Source organism: Pantherophis guttatus, chromosome 1, assembly GCF_059756535.1.
Source record: "Pantherophis guttatus breed Tessera chromosome 1, ASM5975653v1, whole genome shotgun sequence".
NCBI lineage: Eukaryota > Metazoa > Chordata > Lepidosauria > Squamata > Colubridae > Pantherophis > Pantherophis guttatus.
Genome location: NC_142063.1, coordinates 6,886,581 through 6,906,875, shown reverse-complemented (window position 1 = coordinate 6,906,875; position 20,295 = coordinate 6,886,581). Strand labels below are relative to the sequence as shown.

Below are 20,295 nucleotides of genomic sequence, written 5' to 3'. Positions count from 1 at the left end.
TGATCTGCCCAGGTATTTGTCGTAATTTCTATTTCCTCTATGTCTTTTCCCAATTCTGGGTTCATCCAAATCATGTCAATCCATGATCATGATTTAGGAGGGTTTGAATAAAAGGTGTATTGATTCTTTTTCGAATTTAGCTGTCTCCACGTATCTTGCAAGTTTAGTTCTTGTACCATCTCCAGGAATGTATTTGGTAATGTTCTTCTCTTCTTCTTATTTTTATTATTTTTATTTTTATTATTATTATTATTATCATTATTATTATTATTATTATTATTATTATTATTATTATTATTATTATTATTATTATTATTATTATTATTATTTGCTTGTGTAGACTTTCTTCTTATCCACCACTGCATTAAAATGACCCTCTAAACATGTTTTCATATCTTGTCTCTATTAATTTCCCATGTAGTTTATGGTAGAGTTCCTCTTGGTTATTATTTGGTGCATAGATTACCATGAGCAATGTTTGTTTCTGGTTTATTACTATTTCAACCATTAGGATTCTTCCATCTTCATCGGAATAAATTTGCTTGGATTTTACCCATTCTTTAATATATACTACTCTTTTCTTTTGGTGGGTGAGAGATAGATGAAGCTTCTCTAATTTGGGATATTCTAAGATGATACCATATTGTTTCTTCCTGTTTCAAATCATCATGTAGTGACTGCATAAAATTCTTTAACTCCATCGACTCTGATATTTTTTGTGTTTCTGACGTTAATGGACTTGCTGTTGGATGCAGATGTGCTGTAAATTTCTTCATGACACTGTATAAGATAAATTTGTAATCCACTTATGGTTTATTTGTAATCCAAATATTTAATCCTCCCCATTGGGTAGATTAGAAAAAATTAAAAATGAGGGAGGGGGGAAAGAATCAATCACCCCCTCAAAAACAATATACCAAAAAAATAATAATTTTAGGAGCAAAGAGAAAGGTAAAAGTGAAAAAAAAAAAGCAAACAAAATTTCTTCAGGCTCTTCTTGTCTTAATCCAAATTCTATATAGGCCACTTCTTTTCCAATCATGCAGAGAGAGAAGAAGAAAAAAAGCCAAGAAGAGTTCCAACAAAACCAATCCAAAACAAAGTACTTCAAAAAAGGTCAGAAAAGTAAGTAAAAAGGCAAAACAGAGAAAATAGAAATTGAGATGTGGCACAAAGTTAACAATTCAATCTCTCTCTCTTGCACATCTGCTTTCTTATCATTCCAGTCCAGACTGTCAAGATCATCTTACAAGCTGTAGTTAATTCAAACCTTCTAGTATGGATAACAACAACAACAACAACAACAACAACAACAATAATTGAACTTATTAATTGAAAACACAAAAGAATTCAGCCAAGACATTGGTATGCAGTTTGGAATTGACAAATGTGCAACAATAGCAACCAAAGCAGGCAAGATCATAGAAGAGGATGGAATAGAACTAGAGAATGAGGAAATGATAAAGGCAGTAAAATCAGAAGAAGGCTACAAGTACTTGGGGATTTTAGAGGCCTCTGACTTAATGCATAATAAAGTCAAGGAATTAACTTCAGCCAAGTACATTCGGTGAATTTGTAAGATTTTAATGTCCAAACTGAGTGGAGGAAACTGTCAGGGCATTTATTAATCCCATGTTTGGCTCTGGGACTAATTACCCTGGTTTAGAGGAGATGAATCGAGGCTTATCCTTGTTTGCAATATTCCGAAAAGAAACGCGAGAAAGGTTTCTAATAAAACTCATTTATTTGTTATAAAGAAAATAAAACACCTCACTAACTAAGAAAAGTAAATTGTTACGTTTTGGAAGTAATTTGGGCCAGCTGCCTTTCAGCAACCGGCACCCGTGGCAAGAGAACAAAGGAAAGAGTGTGTGAAGGAATGTGGGTGGATGGACATGCGTAGTAGCTTACTGATAAGAAGTTGGCAAAGCTACGGAGAGTCTGACAGTCCAGAAATAATGAAGCTCAGCTGGGAAATAAAATAACGCAGTGACATTCCCCTTCTTTGCCAGTTGAGCGAATATCAGTACATCATCAAATAAGGCACATCTTCTCACGCAGATACTCGTGTTGAGCTGCTGGAAGTGGTTTGTTGAGCATATCAGCAATTTGATCATGTGTAGATACATATTGCATTTTGACAAAACCTTTTTTCACTAAATGTTTTATGTTTTGATAATGGATGTCAATGTGTCTGGACCTAGAACCTGTAAAATGAGATTCAGAAATATAAACCACCGATTCATTGTCTTCCATCACGGTGATCGGTCGGATCGGGTGTGTCCAGATATCTGTGACTAAAGCATCAAACCAAGTTAGAGAATTACATGCATCTGAAACACAAGCATATTCAGCTTCAGTAGATGAACAAGAAACAAAATTCTGTTTACGTACTTGCCAATAAACAGGACATCCATTTAAGAACATCATATAACCTGAAGTACTTTTATGTGATTTCTTATCACTTGCCCAATCAGAATCTGCATAACAACATAATTCTGCATAATCAGTATGTGTTGGTTCTAACAATAACTTCATGTGTTTGGTGTATTTTAGGTATCTCAGTAATTTCTTAATACATGTCTAATGAAACTGTTTTGCCTTACCTACGTGTCGAGATAAGAGATTAACACTAAGTGCAATGTCGGGTCTGGTCCAACTACTAATGTATAACAGTGACCCAATGACTGAACGATAAAGTGTTTGATCCTCGAACTCAGGACTTTCTTCTTGTGTCAAGCTGTGAAAATCTGTTTGCATGGGTGTCTTTGTTGTGTTAGCATCTTTCATGTTGCAATGATGCAAAACTTGTTCAATTTTATCTTCTTGTGAAAGACTAAACCCCTTCTGTGTCTTTTCAATCTGAACACCTAAATAAGTGCTAATGTGATCTAATGATTTCAATGTGAAGAATCTCTGCAAAGCTTTGGCAAAAATTTCACTCATTTGCTTATTTGGACCAATATAAACAATATCATCAACATAAACAAGAACTATCTCATATGCATTGTTAGATCTTTTTGTGAACACGCACTCATCAGTTTCGGACTTAATAAAGCCCATTGAATTTAGTTTGTCAGTAAGGCATAAGTACCACATTAAACCAGATTGTTTCAAACCATAGAGACTTTTGTTTAGGAACCAGGTATCCCCTTCTTGCTGTCGGAATCCTGGAGGACTTCTCACGTAGATCTCTTCATCTAGGTCTGCATGTAGATAAGCCGTGTCAACATCAAACTGGAAAACTTCTAAACCAAGGATAGTTGCAGTTGCTAAAGCAATTTTTACACCCTCAGTTCTGACTGTCGGTGAGTAAGTATTTGTGTAGTCCTCAGGATAACGTTGAGCGAAACCCTGAGCTACAAGTCTGGCTTTGTACAATGACTCACCATTTGGTTTCTTTTTGATTCTGTAGACCCATCGAGTGCCAATGATCTTTTTGTTTGCTGAAGGTTTTGCAGGTGTAAATACTTTGAGTTTCTTTAGACTGTCCATTTCAACCTGCATTGCATCATACCATTTGTCTTGCTCTGAATCAGGGAGCTGCTTGATTTGCATGAAATTATCAGGTGGAAGTGTAACATTGCAAATCAAAGGCAAGGGTGCTTTTGTCAGTTGCCAAGAATATCGTTGTGGAGGGATTCCTTTTGTGGCCCTCTTGGAACGTCTCGGGACAACTGTCCAGTCTTCTTCTTCTTCGTCCTCGTCCTCACTTTCGTCGCTAGCGTCAGCATCCGCGGCTTGCAAAGACGGAACATCGGGTTGAGAAGAATCAGTGGAATCTTGATCATCAATCTGCGTAGCATCAGCAGTATCATCTCTGGGAAAATAAACTCCAGGATCATTGGAATGAATCCTGGACCAATCAATATCTTCTTCAAAATTAGCAGATTGGGAAATCACAATTGCATGTTTAGAGTCAATAAATCTGCTCCATTTTGAGTTATCATCAATACCCATAAATCTCAGTCTCTTTGCTGCTGGACTTCCTTTTCTTCTTTGAGCTAAGGGAATGTTCACCGTAGCATATGAACCAAAAATATGAATGTTTTTAAGATCGGGCTTGTAGCCATACAACATGAAGAAAGGAGTCTGATTTGTTACACTGCTCCAAGTACGGTTTACAATGTAATTTGCATACTTGATAGCTTCACCCCAGTATATCATATCAAGGTTGGCGTCTTCTAGGAGACAACGCATCATGGTTTGCAGGACCCCTTGTCTTCGTTCTGCGACTCCATGATGAGCCGGTGTGTAAGGGGGTGAAGTCTGATGAATAATTCCATTCTTACGCATCCAGTCCTGGAAACGCTGAGACATGAACTCGGCACCACGATCACTCTGGATTCTGGCGATGCGAACTTGGTGTTGGGTAGAAACAAGGGTTGCAAAGTCTTTAAAGATCTAAAAAGTCTCTGATTTTTCTTTCATAGGATATACATATCCATATCTAGAGTAATTATCAACAATTGTTAGAAAATATTTTCTACCACCAAATGATGGCGGGAAAGGACCAACTATGTCAATGTGAACCAAATCAAAAATGCATGTTGACAGGCGTGTAGCGCATTTGGGAATGGCTGCTGCTTTGGATTTGGCCTTCTTGCATACAGCGCAATCCAAAAACACCTTACACCCCTTTAGATCCAAACCTTTTGCGAACTCCGGCATCTTCCTAAGAACACGGAAACTGGCATGCCCCAATCTTCTATGCCATTTGTGGATACACCTGGAATGCAAAGGTTTACCAGTTAGTGAATTCTCAACATTAACATTTTTATGCGGAACCTCAGGCTTGCTCTGAGCAACCTGTTTACCAATTCTCTTTTTGTTGGCTCTAGGACCCTTAGGAATAGCAACAGGATCTCTCTCTGGAGCATCTCTCTCTGGGCCTGTGCATTCCCTTTTTGGAGTTTGCATACTTGCCTGTGTTTGCGGTTTAGGCTTTGGCTTTAAGTAATAAACACCACCAATTAATATGATTTCAGCAACAATATCTCCATCTTTAACTATGTAACTTGTTTTTTCAAGGTGGTGAACCTGGAACTTTAACATTCTAGACAAGTGACACTGACTAAGCAAATTACTGGTTGCTGTTGGTATGTAATAAACATCAGGAATCAATGCATCGAGCTCTTCAACATAAACAGTTCCTTTTCCTTTGACCTGACAAGGATGATTTGAAAAAGAATAAAGTTCACGTAGTTCTGGTTCAGGCTCGTGCATCTCTGTGAAAAGTTCCTTTCTGTAGGTAACATGCAATGCTGCACCACTGTCCAAAGTCCACAGGAGTCGTCTGTCATACTCTGGTTGAGATTGTGGATCATTGGTTAAAGCCAATGTGGCGAGTGGAGTTTGTGGATCATGCCGGGGACCACGACGACCTTGTCTACCGCCTCTGCCTCTGCCTCTGGAATCTGTTCCTCTGGGCTGGTACGTGACGGGAGCTGGAACTCGTTGGGGACAATCCCAGGTGGCGTGTCCCACACGATTGCAGGTGTTGCATCTTGGCATCCTTGGAGCATAGGTCCTTCCTCAGAAGGGGCGCCTAGCTGGAGCTCTTGATGCGGGTGGTCCTCTCAAGTGTGGTGTGGCCAACATGAATGCCTCTTCTTCAATTAAAAGTCTACAGACATTGTCCACTGTGCGTTGAGCAATAGGGACTTGGTTAATTTTTGTAACAGCATCTTTCCATTCATAATTCAAAGAGTTAATAATGATGCTGATCATTTGAATATCTTCAATGTTATGGCCTCTTTCTCTCAATTCTGTTCTCAGACCTTTCAGTTTGGTCAAATGTCCTCCAATTTGTTCACCGGGTTTCAATCTCGAACCATGGAGTTCAGACATGAGTAAACATGAAGATTCAATTGAGATAGGCCTGTAGCAATTTTCTAATTCAGCCCAAATTTGACGCAGTGACAGAAACATCATAAAAGCCATAAATACCTGGGCTATACCTGTGATTCGATACTCTGCAGGAATAATTGACTGGACCCAGATGGAGTTAGACAATTTGGACAGAAAAACAAGGAAGCTTATGACAATAAATCATACCTTGCACCCTAAAAGTGATGTTGACCGATTATATTTACCAAGAGCAGAGGGTGGTCGAGGACTTACTTGTAAAAGTAAAGCAGACTGTGGAAGAAGAAAAACCCAGCTTGAATGATTACATCCAGAAAAGTGAAGAACCAATGATTAAGGAAGTAAATAAAGGAGGCCTTTTAATGACAACTAAAACAAAAGCAGAATATAAGAAAGAAGTAATTGAGCAGCAAGCAGAAAATTGGAAAAGCATGGCCAATACTTGAAAAGTATTGAAGGCAAAGCTGACCAGAAACTAACTTGGAATTGGTTAAGATCAGGAGTACTGAAAAAAGAAACAGAAAGCTTTATTTTGGCAGCTCAAGAACAAGCCCTAGCCACAAACTGCATGAAGGCAAAAATTCAATATGTTACCACCAACAGCAAATGCCGCCTCTGCAATGAGAAAGATGAGACAGTCGACCACCTGATCAGTGGGTGCAGCAAAATTTCACAAACTGACTACCTACAATGCCATGACCGTGTTGCTAAGATCATTCACTGGAAATTGTGCCAGAAGTTTGGATTTGAGTACATCAAAAACCACTGGGAACATCAGGTTGAGAAAGTTTTAGAGAATGAGAAACTCAAGATCTTGTGGGACTTCAGAATTCAGACTGGCAGGCACTTGGTCCACAACACACCTGACATAACAATAGTTGAAAAGAAAAAAGTATGGTTCATTGACATTGCAATACCTGGTGATGCACGGATTGAAGATAAGCAGCAAGAAAAAATCACAAAGTACCGGGACTTGCAAATTGAAGTTGAGCGACTGTGGAAAAAGAAATCATGTGTTGTCCCGATTGTAATTGGAGCCCTTGGAGCAATACCCAAAGGGCTACCCCGCTATTTAGAAATTCTAAATTTACCGGACTTGAACATTTTGACTTTACAAAAAAACCACCTTACTCGGAACAGCTTACATCCTCTGACGATACCTTAACAGTTCCTAGGTCCTTGGTTAGGACTCGAGCTGCTGAGCTATTAACCAGCCTCAAAGGCTGTGAATCTCACTAAAAATTAAATAATAATAACAACAACAACAACAACAACAACAATAACAACACTATATATAAAGGTTTAGGTCTAATTAATCTATACACCTATAAATATAAATATAGATATAGGTATCTATATATCTAATTATAGGGTTATATATAACTTATAGTATGCTTTATGAGTAGTTCTGTATTTTTTCCAAAGACCTCTGTTCAGCTGAGTATTTCGGGAAAGAACCATGAGGATACAACTAAGTGACAATGGTCCATGGAAAACACTGTTGCTTACTGTAATTGTAATTGTAATTGTAATCCTGTGTTTCAAGCAGATGTTGTTCCCAAGCCTAACTCTTTGTGGAATGAAACAAATCTGACCTCAAAGGTGTAACATGCAAAGTGGATTTCTCACCAAATAACTACCATAATTTCTGACTCAATTGATTATTTTTCAAGTTAGGAAGATATTCTGCATCTCAGGAAGAGAATGAATCTTTCCATGAACTTACAACATTTCCTTGCAGCTCACCTTTGTGGCCCAGATGATTCCATCAGAGTTAATGGTGAAATCTTGGCCAGGGGGAGCCTCAGGATTTACATGCCCAACTTTTATGGGTTCAAAAGATCGATTGGGGAGGAAAACCCAGTTAAGAAGATCAAAACGAGCAGATCCCAGTCTATCTTCTGAGAAGGAGACTTCATCTCCAGCACTGTTGTTGAATTGCACGTTGCTCAAATAGAGAAGAATCTGAAATAAAAGAGACCTTTAGAAATAGGAGTATGTGGGCTAGAGCTACAAATGAGACATTGTCGTTTCTATCACAACATGATTCAAAAGCCATGAGTCAAAAGCCACTGGAATTACCTGCCATGGCTGGACATTTGAGATCCTCTTTCCAAGCCTCATCATGGTCGGTCCAACTCTGGATCCATGCATTACATGTAACGCATGTGCCAGAGCATAAATGGCATTGTAGATATTGTAACTTTCTCCTGTCATTCTTTTTTCAAAAGTGTAATTGGGCAGATTCTGCAAATTCTCCTTTCCTGTACATTGTTTTCTCCCCTTTGGAGGGATCTTTCCTGATTTATGGATCTTGCAGCCAAAGACTCTTTCCCACCATGGAGGGAGAAAGACATCTCCTTGGGGGTTCAAGGGGTCTAAAGACAGGAGGAAGTGGCTGAATTCTGAGACATCCCTGGAGTGGTCCCTAAAATGCAAGACCCCATGCAAAAGATTTATATATTGCAATGTGTATTCAGGTCTGTCCACACCAAGTTTCCAATGGGAAGTGAAGATACAAACTTTCCAAAATGATACTTTTTTGACTTTTTCAAAAAAAATTACCGCCCCTATTACAGTGATAGTAACAAGTGAATCTGCAAACAGAATAAACACTTCTGTTTTAGACAAAGTAGGGAAATTGAGAATAAACTTCTTCAGAGTGATTTCAAAATTATCAGGTTTCAGAATGAGAGTGAAGGCCAGGCAGATCTCCTTCTCCTGGAGCATTGGCGTCAGAGTTGAGACGAAACGTTCTCCCCTGTCATCTTCAGGGGCCAGAAGACCAACCCAGTTCCACTGGAAGTGCAGGAGCAGCTGGACTAAACCCACATACTGAGGAGATTCCTTGGGATTAATCCGGAAGAAGGAAGGATAAACTCTTCTCTCTCCCTGAGAGAACTCAAAGCCAACACCGAGCTGGAGAAGAAGAGATTCTTTTTTCAAAGACAAAGTAAAAGTTTTATGGTGACTTTAGTCGTGACCATTGTGTGGTTGATGGCCCTCCAGTCGGACTGACTGACTTTGACTGGCAAACTTCATCTTCTTCCCTTCTTAGCCATTTTTATTGGTTGTGGTACATCAGAAGTCAAGAGAAGAAACCAACAACCTGATACAGAGAATGGCACTAAATTGATGGCTACCCTTTAATAAAGAATAATCTAAGAGTCAAAAGCTCATTATATTCCCCATCCCCCCAAAAAACTACTTTTAGCTTCATCTTGGCTTCTGTGTGTGCTTTTGATCTTTGTCTACTCCATACTGTATGCTAGAGAATTCTCTTACCTGTGGGACCTTAAAGACACTGAAGATGGAAGCCATCAGCCTTGAGAACTTGGCATTGAGACCACCAATGATGGACAGCAGAGTGTCCTGCAGGTCGCATTTGTACCCTGGAACCACTTGGCCTCGTGAGAAGAGTATGGAGAGGCTGTTTAAAGAAATAAATATCTCCCTCTGGAAATGGCCATAGATGTGGAAGCCAAGGGTGATGTTGGGAAGCAGAAGAAAATCCTTATTGACCTCAGAGACAGCAAAAATCAATGCAAGGAACTGCTGGTAGTTACTGGTGATGATGAGACTGTACTGAGAAAAACTTTGGAGAAATAACAGGAAAGCTTGTGCATGTCTCTAGAATTTGCTTCACTGTTTGGGGGCACTTTAGGGGGCAGAAACTCCCAAATTTTATTGGGTTTGGGTTTTTTCAAAGGATTTCCCTTGACTAAACTTGGATGACTTTGTGAGAAAGGAGACAAGCCTTTCCATAGATATCATGGACTGTTTTATACTCTATCATCCCTGCCATATTCGCTTTGCTGCAATGGCTGTAACCCTTTGCAAATGCTCCGCTTTCAATGTAATTATTTAAAGTCTCTCTTGGAGCAGCTTCTTCGGGTGTGGTAAACATTGTTGAGCACAGGACTGCAGTGGGAGGTCACCTCATATATTTATTGAAGGCTATTATTCATCAGCAATGCTGATTCCAATTGCCAAGAGGGATTTTTGTAACACCTTGAACGTTTATTTGAATTTTCTACCACAAATTATTCAGATTAATATTATAATTTGACTTCTTCACTAGGCCAGCACAGCTTCACTCTTCATTTTTGTTGTTTATCATCTTGTTGTTTATCATCAGATAAAGAGGTTGAGAATTCCAGGATATATTAAGAGCTTGCCAATTTACTGAGAAAAGCACAAAATGTGCACATCAGGACAGTGTGAATACTAGAAGAAGTATTTCTGAAACAAGTCCCTGAATTTAAAGTAAAGATAATAATTATCTCCATGTTTCCTGTCCAGCTTAAACTTACGTATTCTGTAGAAGATGATTCAGTGCATTAAAGTCTGGGACAGGAGATTTTAAAGTAGTTCCCAAGGGCAAATTCCCACCAATAATGAGATCACCAGGCCTAATGTAGTTTTTTCCTAACTGGATATAATCCCTGAGCGCACATATTGTTTGCAGTCTCTTTGATGTAATTGGAGCCAGGAGCCAGAAGAGCATCAGAAGCATCATCAGTAGCATGACTCCTGCCCGGTCATTCTTATCTCCTTCCCTCCTAGAACAGAAATCAAGGTTTATGCAGAAACTGATCTGAAGGTTGCTCCTGAAATCTCACTGGTTCTTTAGCAGATCAGACACCACCTGTGCCTCCTGGATGGCACCAGGACAAATTTATATCAACAGTGCTTCCTCTTACCTGTGTTTAGGCTGTGACCATGGAGGAAACAAAGGCATGTGAGACTCTTCAAACCCAGGAATGAGCTTTTTGCAAGACAGGCTAAGGTGACACGTTCTGCCCCCCATCTGGTGAACTCAGAGATGTTTTTTAAAGCAGGTTTTATCCTGGAAGATCTTTGTGTCTGGAAATCCACAGGGGATGCATGAAGAATGACTGTTCTTCTGATAATTGCAGGGAAGAGCCATTGTCCTATCCCCTTAGCAACAGCTTCTCTTCATGCAGCAGAATGGAAAACATGTTTGTGTCTCTTGTAATTCTCAGAGCAGATGGAGTCATGGGGAAGCTGTGTAGTTGACCTACATGAAAGTGACCCCTGCACACAAGATGGATTTTGGCTTATGCCCTAGTGTCAGGTATGCCTCCTTTCAGTACTCAAGAAAGAAAAACCCCGACTCCATTTTCATAGAGAAAGGTACTTTTACTGAGTATGAACTGAATGCAACCAAAGAAAATCAAGGTCTGAGGCAATAAGTGCGAAAATCGCATATAGAAAGCATCCTTCAAACCCTCCCCGCAATGGTTCAGTCAGGATTATCCAATCCACATCCCCCCAAGGGGTCATATGGGGTGCAGCTTCCAATGGCTCCATCCTCCTGGTATGCCAGGACGGTTGACCTTGACTGGTTATCAGTGCCCTTCCCAGCTGCAGAGAAACGCTGAGGAAAAACTTTCTTCATTTACTCCACCAGCTCAATTCCCTCCTCCCAAATATCCAGACAGCTCCCCCCTCCCCCCATTACAATGGCAGCCGAGCAAGTAAGTAATATAAAGGCGGAGGCTGACACCTAGTTTGGTTAGATAATAGGAGGGATACTTGGGAATAGTGGCCCAAGGCAGAAATATAATTTGAGGAAGCATCTCAGGATATTAACTGCAATTTTTTGGAAAGACTTGCAAATTTCTGTTGCTGTAGCCTAAGGGTAGCAATTGTCATCTGGGTCTCTTTTGGTCTTTTGGGGTGCTGCTCCCCAAATTGCCAGGTATGAATTTCTTTTTTTGAAGATTCATTCACAGGACCAGTTGGGATAGTTGCCACTGTACCAACCTTCCTGCTGCAGAGCAACCTCAATGTCTGGGGCTCTGGAAGGCATTTCACAGTTGACTGTGGGGTTAGCCAAAACAATGAGCCTAAACAATGCTTAAATATGAGCCTAAAGAATGCTTAAATACTTCACTAACTCAACCCCTGCCAAATACCAAGCTAATAAGCTAGTGATTCTCAACGTTGTCGTTACTACGGCCCCCCTTCAAATATCTCTTGTGACCATGGACCGTGGCTACCACTCTCCAACACTTAACTCAAGATTTAAATCATAACATTTCTTCAAGCCTTCATAGACCCCTTTTTATGATGTTATGGCACCCCAGGGTCAGCGGACCACATGCTGAGAACCACTGCCATAGGCCAAAAATCACTGATGTTGACACCCACCTGAAACTCCACCCAGCGTGAGCACTTTCTGCAACGCTGCATAGACTACATGAGGGCAGCAGAATGGGTCACTTGGTCACATGGCTGCATTGCAGAATTACAGAAGTGGCCACCATTTTCCAGCTGATCACAATTGAATGGGGTTGCTGGTGGCTGTTTCCAAAAATCATGCCAGACGTTTTTGAGAAGTGAAACCGTTGCAACAATTATGCCTTGAGTTTTTGTATGCTTTACATACCTGTGAATGTTGTCAATGTGGATAGGTTGCAAAGTTATTTTTTCATCATCATTGCTCAATAAGGACTATTTGTAATGCTTGTGTGGCTATTACAACTGCTTAATCCTTCAGGCCCCCTCCCTCCCAAAACAACAGTAGGATGAAATGCAGCACCGTAAACCAATAATCACGTCTCACAGTAGTTTTTATTGTTAAGGGTGCAACCTAGATAAATCCTGTCTGGAAATTAATAGCAGAAACTCTTGAAGACCAAAGGATGCACTCAGACTTTTCCATTTTAGAAAGGAGAAGCTCATATATGCATAAGTAATAGATGATGTAAGCATACATATTTGTAATTAACAAATCTCTTGTTATTTCTCCACCCTTCTATTGTTACTATCTTCATCAAAAAAAAAGTATTCTCTTAATAAAAAACATATTAGTTACGTTCCCGTAGGAATTTTGATAAAGTTTTTTTTTTTTTTTTTTTTTGAACACCAGAGATTTCAAGTTTGCCAATTTGGGCCAATTTCCACACATTTCTCCTATGTTTCTGTTCCTCACATGCCATCTGATGGAAATGGAGATGTTATAATCCACATACCAATTGTGCTCTACCCAGGGCTGGTGGTCCTGCTCCAAGTCAGTCATGCCTTGTTCACTTCCCATCTGGACTACTGAAATGTTCTCCCCTTGGAGTTACCCTTGAAGACCCCTTGGAAACTGCAGCTGCTCCAAAATGAAGTGGTGCTCACAATTTTGGACATTTCTACGTTCACCCAGGATAGACTTTTGTTCCATGAGCTGCAGTGGCTCCCACATTCCTCCAAGTCACCATTCAAGGTGCTTGTTGTCACCTTTAATTGACCTAATGTCACAGGACTGTGTGATTGGCAAATGGCTCCTGACTTTAGTTAGGAAGCTGGGATGACGCTCATGCCCTGGATGACCTTATTGGGAACATATATTAATTAATTAATTAATTAATTAATTAATTAATTAATTAATTAATTTTATTAGATTTCTATACCGCCCCACTCCCGAAGGACTCAGGGCAGTGCACAGCCAAACAATAAAAACACATACAATACAAAATTTAAAAAATAGAATAAAATCAAATTAAATAATTTTGGCCCCGACAGATTTAAAACCCCAAACTTTTAAAACCAATTTAAAATTGAATATATAAAATACTAAAAGATATTTAAAATTTTAAAAATCTTTTATAAAAGAGGGGGAAAATTAGGCCAAGCTGGCCTGATGAAATAGTAAGGTCTTTAAAGTGCGGCGGAAGGTACGCAGATCCGGGATCCTCCGTATCTCTGGGGGGAGCTCGTTCCAGATAGTAGGTGCCCCCACAGAGAAGGCTCTCCCCCTGGGGGCCACCAGTCGGCATTGTTTGGCTGACGGCACCCGGAGGAGCCCCTCTCTATGGGAGCATACTGGCCGGTGGGAGGCTATTGGTGGTAGTAGGCGGTCCCGCAAGTACCCGGGTCCTAAGCCATGGAGCGCTTTAAAGGTGGTAACCAGAACCTTGAAGCGCACCCGGAAGACCACCGGGAGCCAGTGCAGCTCGCGCAGGAGGGGTGTTACATGGGAACGCCATGTCGCTCCCATTACCACCCGCGCGGCCGCACTCTGCGCCAGTTGGAGCCTCCGGGTGCTCCTCAAGGGGAGCCCCATGTAGAGAGTGTTGCAATTAAGGACATTTGATTGTGATCCTGGGCATGGGTTGAATTATTCCTGTGTAGAATCTCTTTGTACACAGATCTCACAGAGCATCATGGTTATCAAGAAAGTAAAAAAACTGAAATGTCACAAGAAATGATTAATGTACTGCATACAGTTATAACATACTTTGCTCATCCATGTAAGGCACTAAACTCCCGGCCTGCGGGCCAGATGCATCACACATTGGCTCCTCCCATGCTCAGTTGAGCAAAGGAGGAAAAGTCCCGATACATGATGTGATACTGAAGTGACGACATGAATTTGACATCCCTGATCTAAGGGAAATTCTGCCTGACCTTGATGAGGAAGTACAGCAGACCTGGATGCGAACAGGATTTAAACTTTACCACTTCAAAAAGAATTGAATGGTGTAGGGAATTCTATAAAGCCTCAAATATCTAAAGAAACAACCATGTTTACTTAGCAGCACTAATATTGAACCCATCCATTTAAAATATTAACTTTAAAGATGAACTAAATTAAAAGGAATAAAATCAGAAAATTTCTTGTAATAATAAACACATCTTAATAAACAAGATTTCAGATCAGGGCACTGAACATCACTGAGCACATTTTGAAAGCACGATAAACAAAGACTAGATGATAGTTGCTCACCACAGGTAAATTGTAACCAGTTGTAGAACTTGATAAGGAATTCTTTAATGGACAAGTTCCTCCTCCTTCTCAACCTATTTTAATTTTTTTTAAAAAATCACATTCTAAACATGCCTCAAAGACAAATATAAATGAGACCACTTCTTGCATTAGTTACAAATTCTTGTTCCTTACTATATTTTCTCTGCAATTCAGATTGGGCCTCAGCAGAATAATGTAGCATTTGGGGAAAAAGATACAAGCCAAGAGACCAGCCCCAGAGGCCAAAATGGAGAAGATCTCCACAGCCACCATGGACTTCCCCTTGGTGCTCAGGTAGGTTGGGAGGAAGGAGATCCAAACACTGCAAAAGACCAGCATGCTAAAAGTAATGAACTTGGCTTCGTTAAAACTATCAGGCAATTTCCTAACTAAAAATGCCACTGTGAAACTGACAAGGGCCAAAAATCCTAGGTAAGAGAGAACACCATAAAACATTACAGCTGAGCCTTGCTTACATTCCAAGACAGTCTCTCCAAACAAGGAGTGGAAGTCCATGTTGGGAAACGGAGGGGAGGTTATCAGCCAGATGACACAAAGAAGGGCTTGGACCAGAGGACAGGCTAAAAGAATGGAGTTGGTCAGTGGTTTTCCTAAGAGTTTCCTTGTCTTGTTCCCTGGCTTGGTGGCCATGAAGGCCAGAACCACCATGACAGTCTTTGCCAAAATAGTGGAAACTGCCAGGGAAAAGAGAATGGCAAAGGCAGATTGTTGGAAGAGACAGGTGAACTTTCCTGGTTCACCAATGAAAAGGAAGGAGCAGAGGAAGCAGAGCAGGAGGGAGATGAGGAGGATGTAGGTGAGGTCTCGGTTGTTGGCCTTGACGATTGGTGTGTCATGATGTTTATAGAAAATCACCAGGACTGCAGAAGTGATCACAGAGAGGAAAAGAGCAAGAAAAACTAAAATGTATCCCAGGGTGTCTTGATAGGCAAGGAAGTGGATCTTCTTGGCAATGCATTGGTCCTTGTCCTTGTTGGGATATTGGTCTTCTGGGCAGGGTTCACAGTGAGCGGCATCTGAAATCAAGAGTCTATTTAAGAATTTCAGAAGCATCTACCATTATCCCTCCTGCAGAGAAGACATGAGTGTTGCCTTTCTGCTGGTGATCTACCCACCAAGGGAATAATGAAATATGCCACTGCAATTTATGGGACTTCAAAAAGAGCCAATCATCCTTTATTTATGATGATCCTAGGGATAGATTAGCCAGAGACAAGCATTTACTCAGTTCCAGCTGTCCATTAATTGGAACTTTCAATTTGAGATTGCTGCCTGTTTTTTTCTCCCATTTTATAACGGAACCTACAGAAGAATGGCAGATCTGGATCTGTGAATTCTGCTGTTTTGCTGGTGTGTACATTCTCCCTTAACCTGATAGCCTTAACCTCTCTGCTTGGTACTTCAAATGTGTTCATTCAGTCTTTTTTTTGTCTCCCTCCTGATCTACCAAAGAGACATATATAGATGGATCTCCTCTTTCTCTGGCAGGTCTATTTCCTCAGAGGTTGATAGAGTTGCCGGAAAAATCACACTCTAAATGACATAAATTAATACTTAACCACATACACCACTTCTTCAGGAAAAAATTGGAAGTTGGTTTTACATGTTGGATATTAGATTAGGAGTAGAAATGCATGTTAGGGATTCACAAATTGTGCCTAAATTTCTCCTACAAGAGATTGCTGAGGATTAGGAAAGGTGTCCTCTGTGGCCAGGGCAGTTTACTGAAAGGTTCTGCTGAAAAGTAGGAGTGGATGTCAATCTCATCAGAAATGACAATAACAAAAACAATTGATTTAATGATTTAATGTCTTCCTTGATTTTGGAAGATTTAGATTTGATGTCTGCTCTACCTGTCTGATTAGAAATGGTCCCTTCTGGACAAGCGTCACAGTGGTAGCAGCAAACCGGCTTTCCCTCTGGAACTCTTCTCCTCTCTCCTGCATGGCACCTCTTCCTTCCACACCTGGCAAAGGGCTCCTTCTGAAAGAGAAAAGAGAAACACTTGAGATGTCCTAAGTATTGAACATGTTACATTCATTCTTTCCCCCATTCCTATTTCCCTTTCTTGTTCCTACTTCTATGTGAAGATTCTCTTCTAAAGAAATACATTACCACCGTCTATCAGAAACCAGGAACAGCTCCTGGGGGATTCAGGCCAGTGGAATTCCTTATCCCTCCATGGACATGGGATATGGGAACTGAGATCCATGTGGAGGAAGGCTTGTGACTGAACTACAGTGATTATAAAAGAAAGAACCATGAGGATACTACTGAGCATCAATAGTTCATGGAAATCCTGTTGCTTGCTGTACTTTTGTTATGTATGTATCCGTTTTGTGCAGGAGATTTGAATGGTAGAATGTTTGTGATTGGTTAATGGTTATTTCAGAACTGTAAATAAGGAGGGCTGTTGCCTGTGTTCTTTGCTGAAGTCTCACCCTGAATTAAAGAGCTGTTGTCACTAGCTTGCTTGTGCCTCTCGTTATTCCCGCGCTACAACAACTTTCATCCTGCATTTCAAGCAGATGTTGTTCCCAAGCTTAACCCTTTGTGGAATGACACAAATCAAATGTGTTTAATGCAAAGCAGATTTTTCACCAAATGACTGCCATGATTTCTGACACAATTTATTATTTTTCAAGTTAGAAAGATGTTCTGCATCTCAGGAAGAGAATGAATCTTTCCCTGAATTTATAATATTTCCTTGCAGCTCACCTTTGTGGCCCAGACAATTCCATCAGAGTTAAAGGTGAAATCCTGGCCTGGGGGAGCCTCAGGATTTACTTGCCCAACTTTCATGGGGACAAAAGATCGATTGGGGAAGAGAACCCAGTTGAGAAGATCATAACGAGCAGATCCCAGTCCATCTTCTGAGAAGGAGACCTCATCTCCAGCACTGTTGTTGAACTGCACATTCCTCAAATAGGGAAGAATCTGAAATAAAAAAAAGACCTTCAGAAATTGGAGTATTTGGGCTAGAGCTTTCAATGAGACATCATTGCTTCTATCATCACATAATGGCCATCTTGAGAAGATGGGTTTATATTTGAGAAGCTAGTTCCATCTTTTGGTGGCGATCTGAGGAATCAGGTGTATTTAACTTTGAAACTAAAAATTTCCCCTTTATCACTGGGCATGACCTCCAACTGAAATTTCATCAAAATACAAGAATTTTAGTTCCACAATCTAAATTTAATTTTAGGATTTTCCTTTGGTGATACTTGGCTACTTGCACTTTCCAATAGTTCCTTTGGCCCAAGGCCTTCTTAACTGATACATGAATGTTTGAAATGAATAAATCATTTCTATTGGAACCATGGAAAATTCCACTGATTTTCTCTGGCTCATTGTCAAAGGCAGCAGAAGGCAGGAACCAGGTTTGATCTACTGGGCCATGTGGAAGGAAGCATCTGACCTGGTTGGTCACTATTCAGAGAGGTCCAACATTTTAGCCTTTGATGCAGAACATTCTGGTGAATTTCAGACCAGGAACCCATTAGGATCACTTTGAATCTTGCTCTGTGCTGTGGTTGTCATAGAAACAGAATCACAGTATTGGAAGGGACATTGGAGGTCGTTTAGTCCAACCCCCTGCTCAAGCAACAGACCCTCTACAGTTTTAGACAAGTGGATATCCTGTCTCTCCTTAAATGACTCCAGAAATGGGGCACTCACGACTTCTAAAGATAAACTGTTCCTTAAGAAATTTCTCCTCAGTTCTTGGTTGCTTTCCTCCTTGGTTAGTTTCCATCCATTATTAATCAGAAGCTCTTTTCACACAGTGACCTGAGTACCACAACAAAGGGTAAACTAAAAAAAAAGGGCAGGGTCTCAGATGAATTGGTATGGGAGCACACAGACACTTAATCAGGAACTGAAGAGATTCATATGGGGAGCTTCCAATCTATGTGGACTAAGTTAAAAGCCACAGAAATTACCTGCCATGACTGGACATCTGAGATCCTCTTTCCAAGCCTCATCATGGATGGTCCAACTCTGGATCCATGCACTGCATGTAAAGCGTGTGCCAAAGCATAAACGGCATTGTAGATATTGTAACTTTCTCCTGTCATTCTTTTTTCAAAAGTGTAATTGGGCAAATTCTTCAGATTCTCCTTTCCTGTACATCGTTTTTCCCCCTTTGGAGGGATCTTTCCTGATTTATGGAACTTGCAGCCAAAGACAAATTCCCACCATAGAAGGAGAAAGACATCTCCTTGGGGGTTCAAGGGGTCTAAGGACACGAGGAAGTGGGTGAATTCAGAGACATCCCCGGAGTAGTCCCTAAAATGTAAGACCCCATGAAAGAACTTTATATATCGCAATGTTTGTTCTGATTCTTTTTGACCAATTTTCCAATGGGAAGTGAGGATACAAACCTTCCTTATTGATACCTTTTTGATTTTTTCAAAATAATATATTGCCCCTGCTACATTGAGAGTAACAGCTGAGTCTGCAAACATAATAAACACTTCTGTTTTAGACAAAGTAGGGAAATTGAAAATTAACTTCTTCAGAGTGATTTGCATATCATCCAATTTCAACCTTTCAGTGAAGGCCAGGCAGATCTCCTTCTCCTGGAGCATTGGTGTCAGAGTTGAAATGAAACTTTCTCCCCTGTCATCTTCAGGGGCCAGAAGACCAACCCAGTTCCACTGGAAATGCAGGAGCAGCTGGACTAAACCCACATACTGAGGAGATTCCTTGGGATTCATCCGGATGAAGGAAGGATAAACTCTTCTCTCTCCCTGAGAGAACTCAAAGCCAACACCGAGCTAGAGAAAAAGAGATTCTTTTTTCAAAGACAAAGTAAAAGTTTTATGCTGACTTAAGTAGTGACCATTGTGTGGTTAATGGCCCTCCAGTCAGGCTGACTCACTTTGACTGGCAAACTTCATCTTCTCCCCTTCTTGGCCATTTTTATTGGTTGTCAGAAGACAAGAGAAAAAACAAACAATCCGATACAGAGAATAAATGGCACTAAAATGATGGCTACCCTTTAATAAAGAATAATCCAAGAGTCACAAGCTTATTATATGCCCCCCAAAAGTACTTTCATTTTTGGCTTCTCTGTGTATATTTTGATCTTTGTCTATTTTATAGTGTATCCAATTGAGGTCTCTTACCTGTGGGACCTTAAGAATGCTGAAGATGGAGGCCATCAGCCTTGAGGACTTGGCGCTGAGACCCCCAATGACAGAGAGCAGAGCGTCTGGATAGTCACATTTGTACCCTGGAACCACTTGGCCTCGTGAAGAGAGCATGGAGAGGCTGTTTAAGGAAATAAATATCTCCCTCTCGTAATGGCAGTAGATGTGGAAGCCAAGGGTGATGTTGGGGAGCAGAAGAAAATCCTTATTGACTTCAGAGACAGCAAATATCAATGCAAGGAACTGCTGGTAGTTACTGGTGGTGTATCTGTAGTGAGAAAAACATTGGAGAACATTAGGATTTCCCTTGGCTAAACCTGGGTGATTTTGTGAGAAAGGAGACAAGCTTTTCCATAGATATCATGGACTGTTTTATACTCTCTATCATCCCTGCCATATTAGAATAGAATGGACTAGAATTCTTTATTGGTCAAGTGTGATTGGACACACAAGGAATTTGTCTTTGGTGCATACGCTCTCAGTGTACAT

At 40.5% G+C, this 20,295-nt stretch overlaps 1 protein-coding gene across 1 annotated transcript in view; it reads right to left on the bottom strand.

The window, feature by feature from the left end:
* The window catches only part of LOC148116292 (vomeronasal type-2 receptor 26-like), a 48,711-nt gene extending 28,791 nt beyond the window's left edge, over nucleotides 1–19,920 (bottom strand). Inside the window, exons 1-6 of the mRNA XM_087890473.1 lie at nucleotides 19,783–19,920; nucleotides 19,622–19,653; nucleotides 18,595–18,940; nucleotides 17,372–17,590; nucleotides 16,443–16,636; nucleotides 9,154–9,298 (exon numbers count right to left, since the gene is read on the bottom strand). Coding sequence (XP_087746599.1) covers nucleotides 9,154–9,298; nucleotides 16,443–16,636; nucleotides 17,372–17,590; nucleotides 18,595–18,940; nucleotides 19,622–19,653; nucleotides 19,783–19,920 — 1,074 coding nt within the window. The remainder of the gene's footprint in view (nucleotides 1–9,153; nucleotides 9,299–16,442; nucleotides 16,637–17,371; nucleotides 17,591–18,594; nucleotides 18,941–19,621; nucleotides 19,654–19,782) is intronic.
* Between the last annotated feature and the right edge of the window lie 375 nt (nucleotides 19,921–20,295).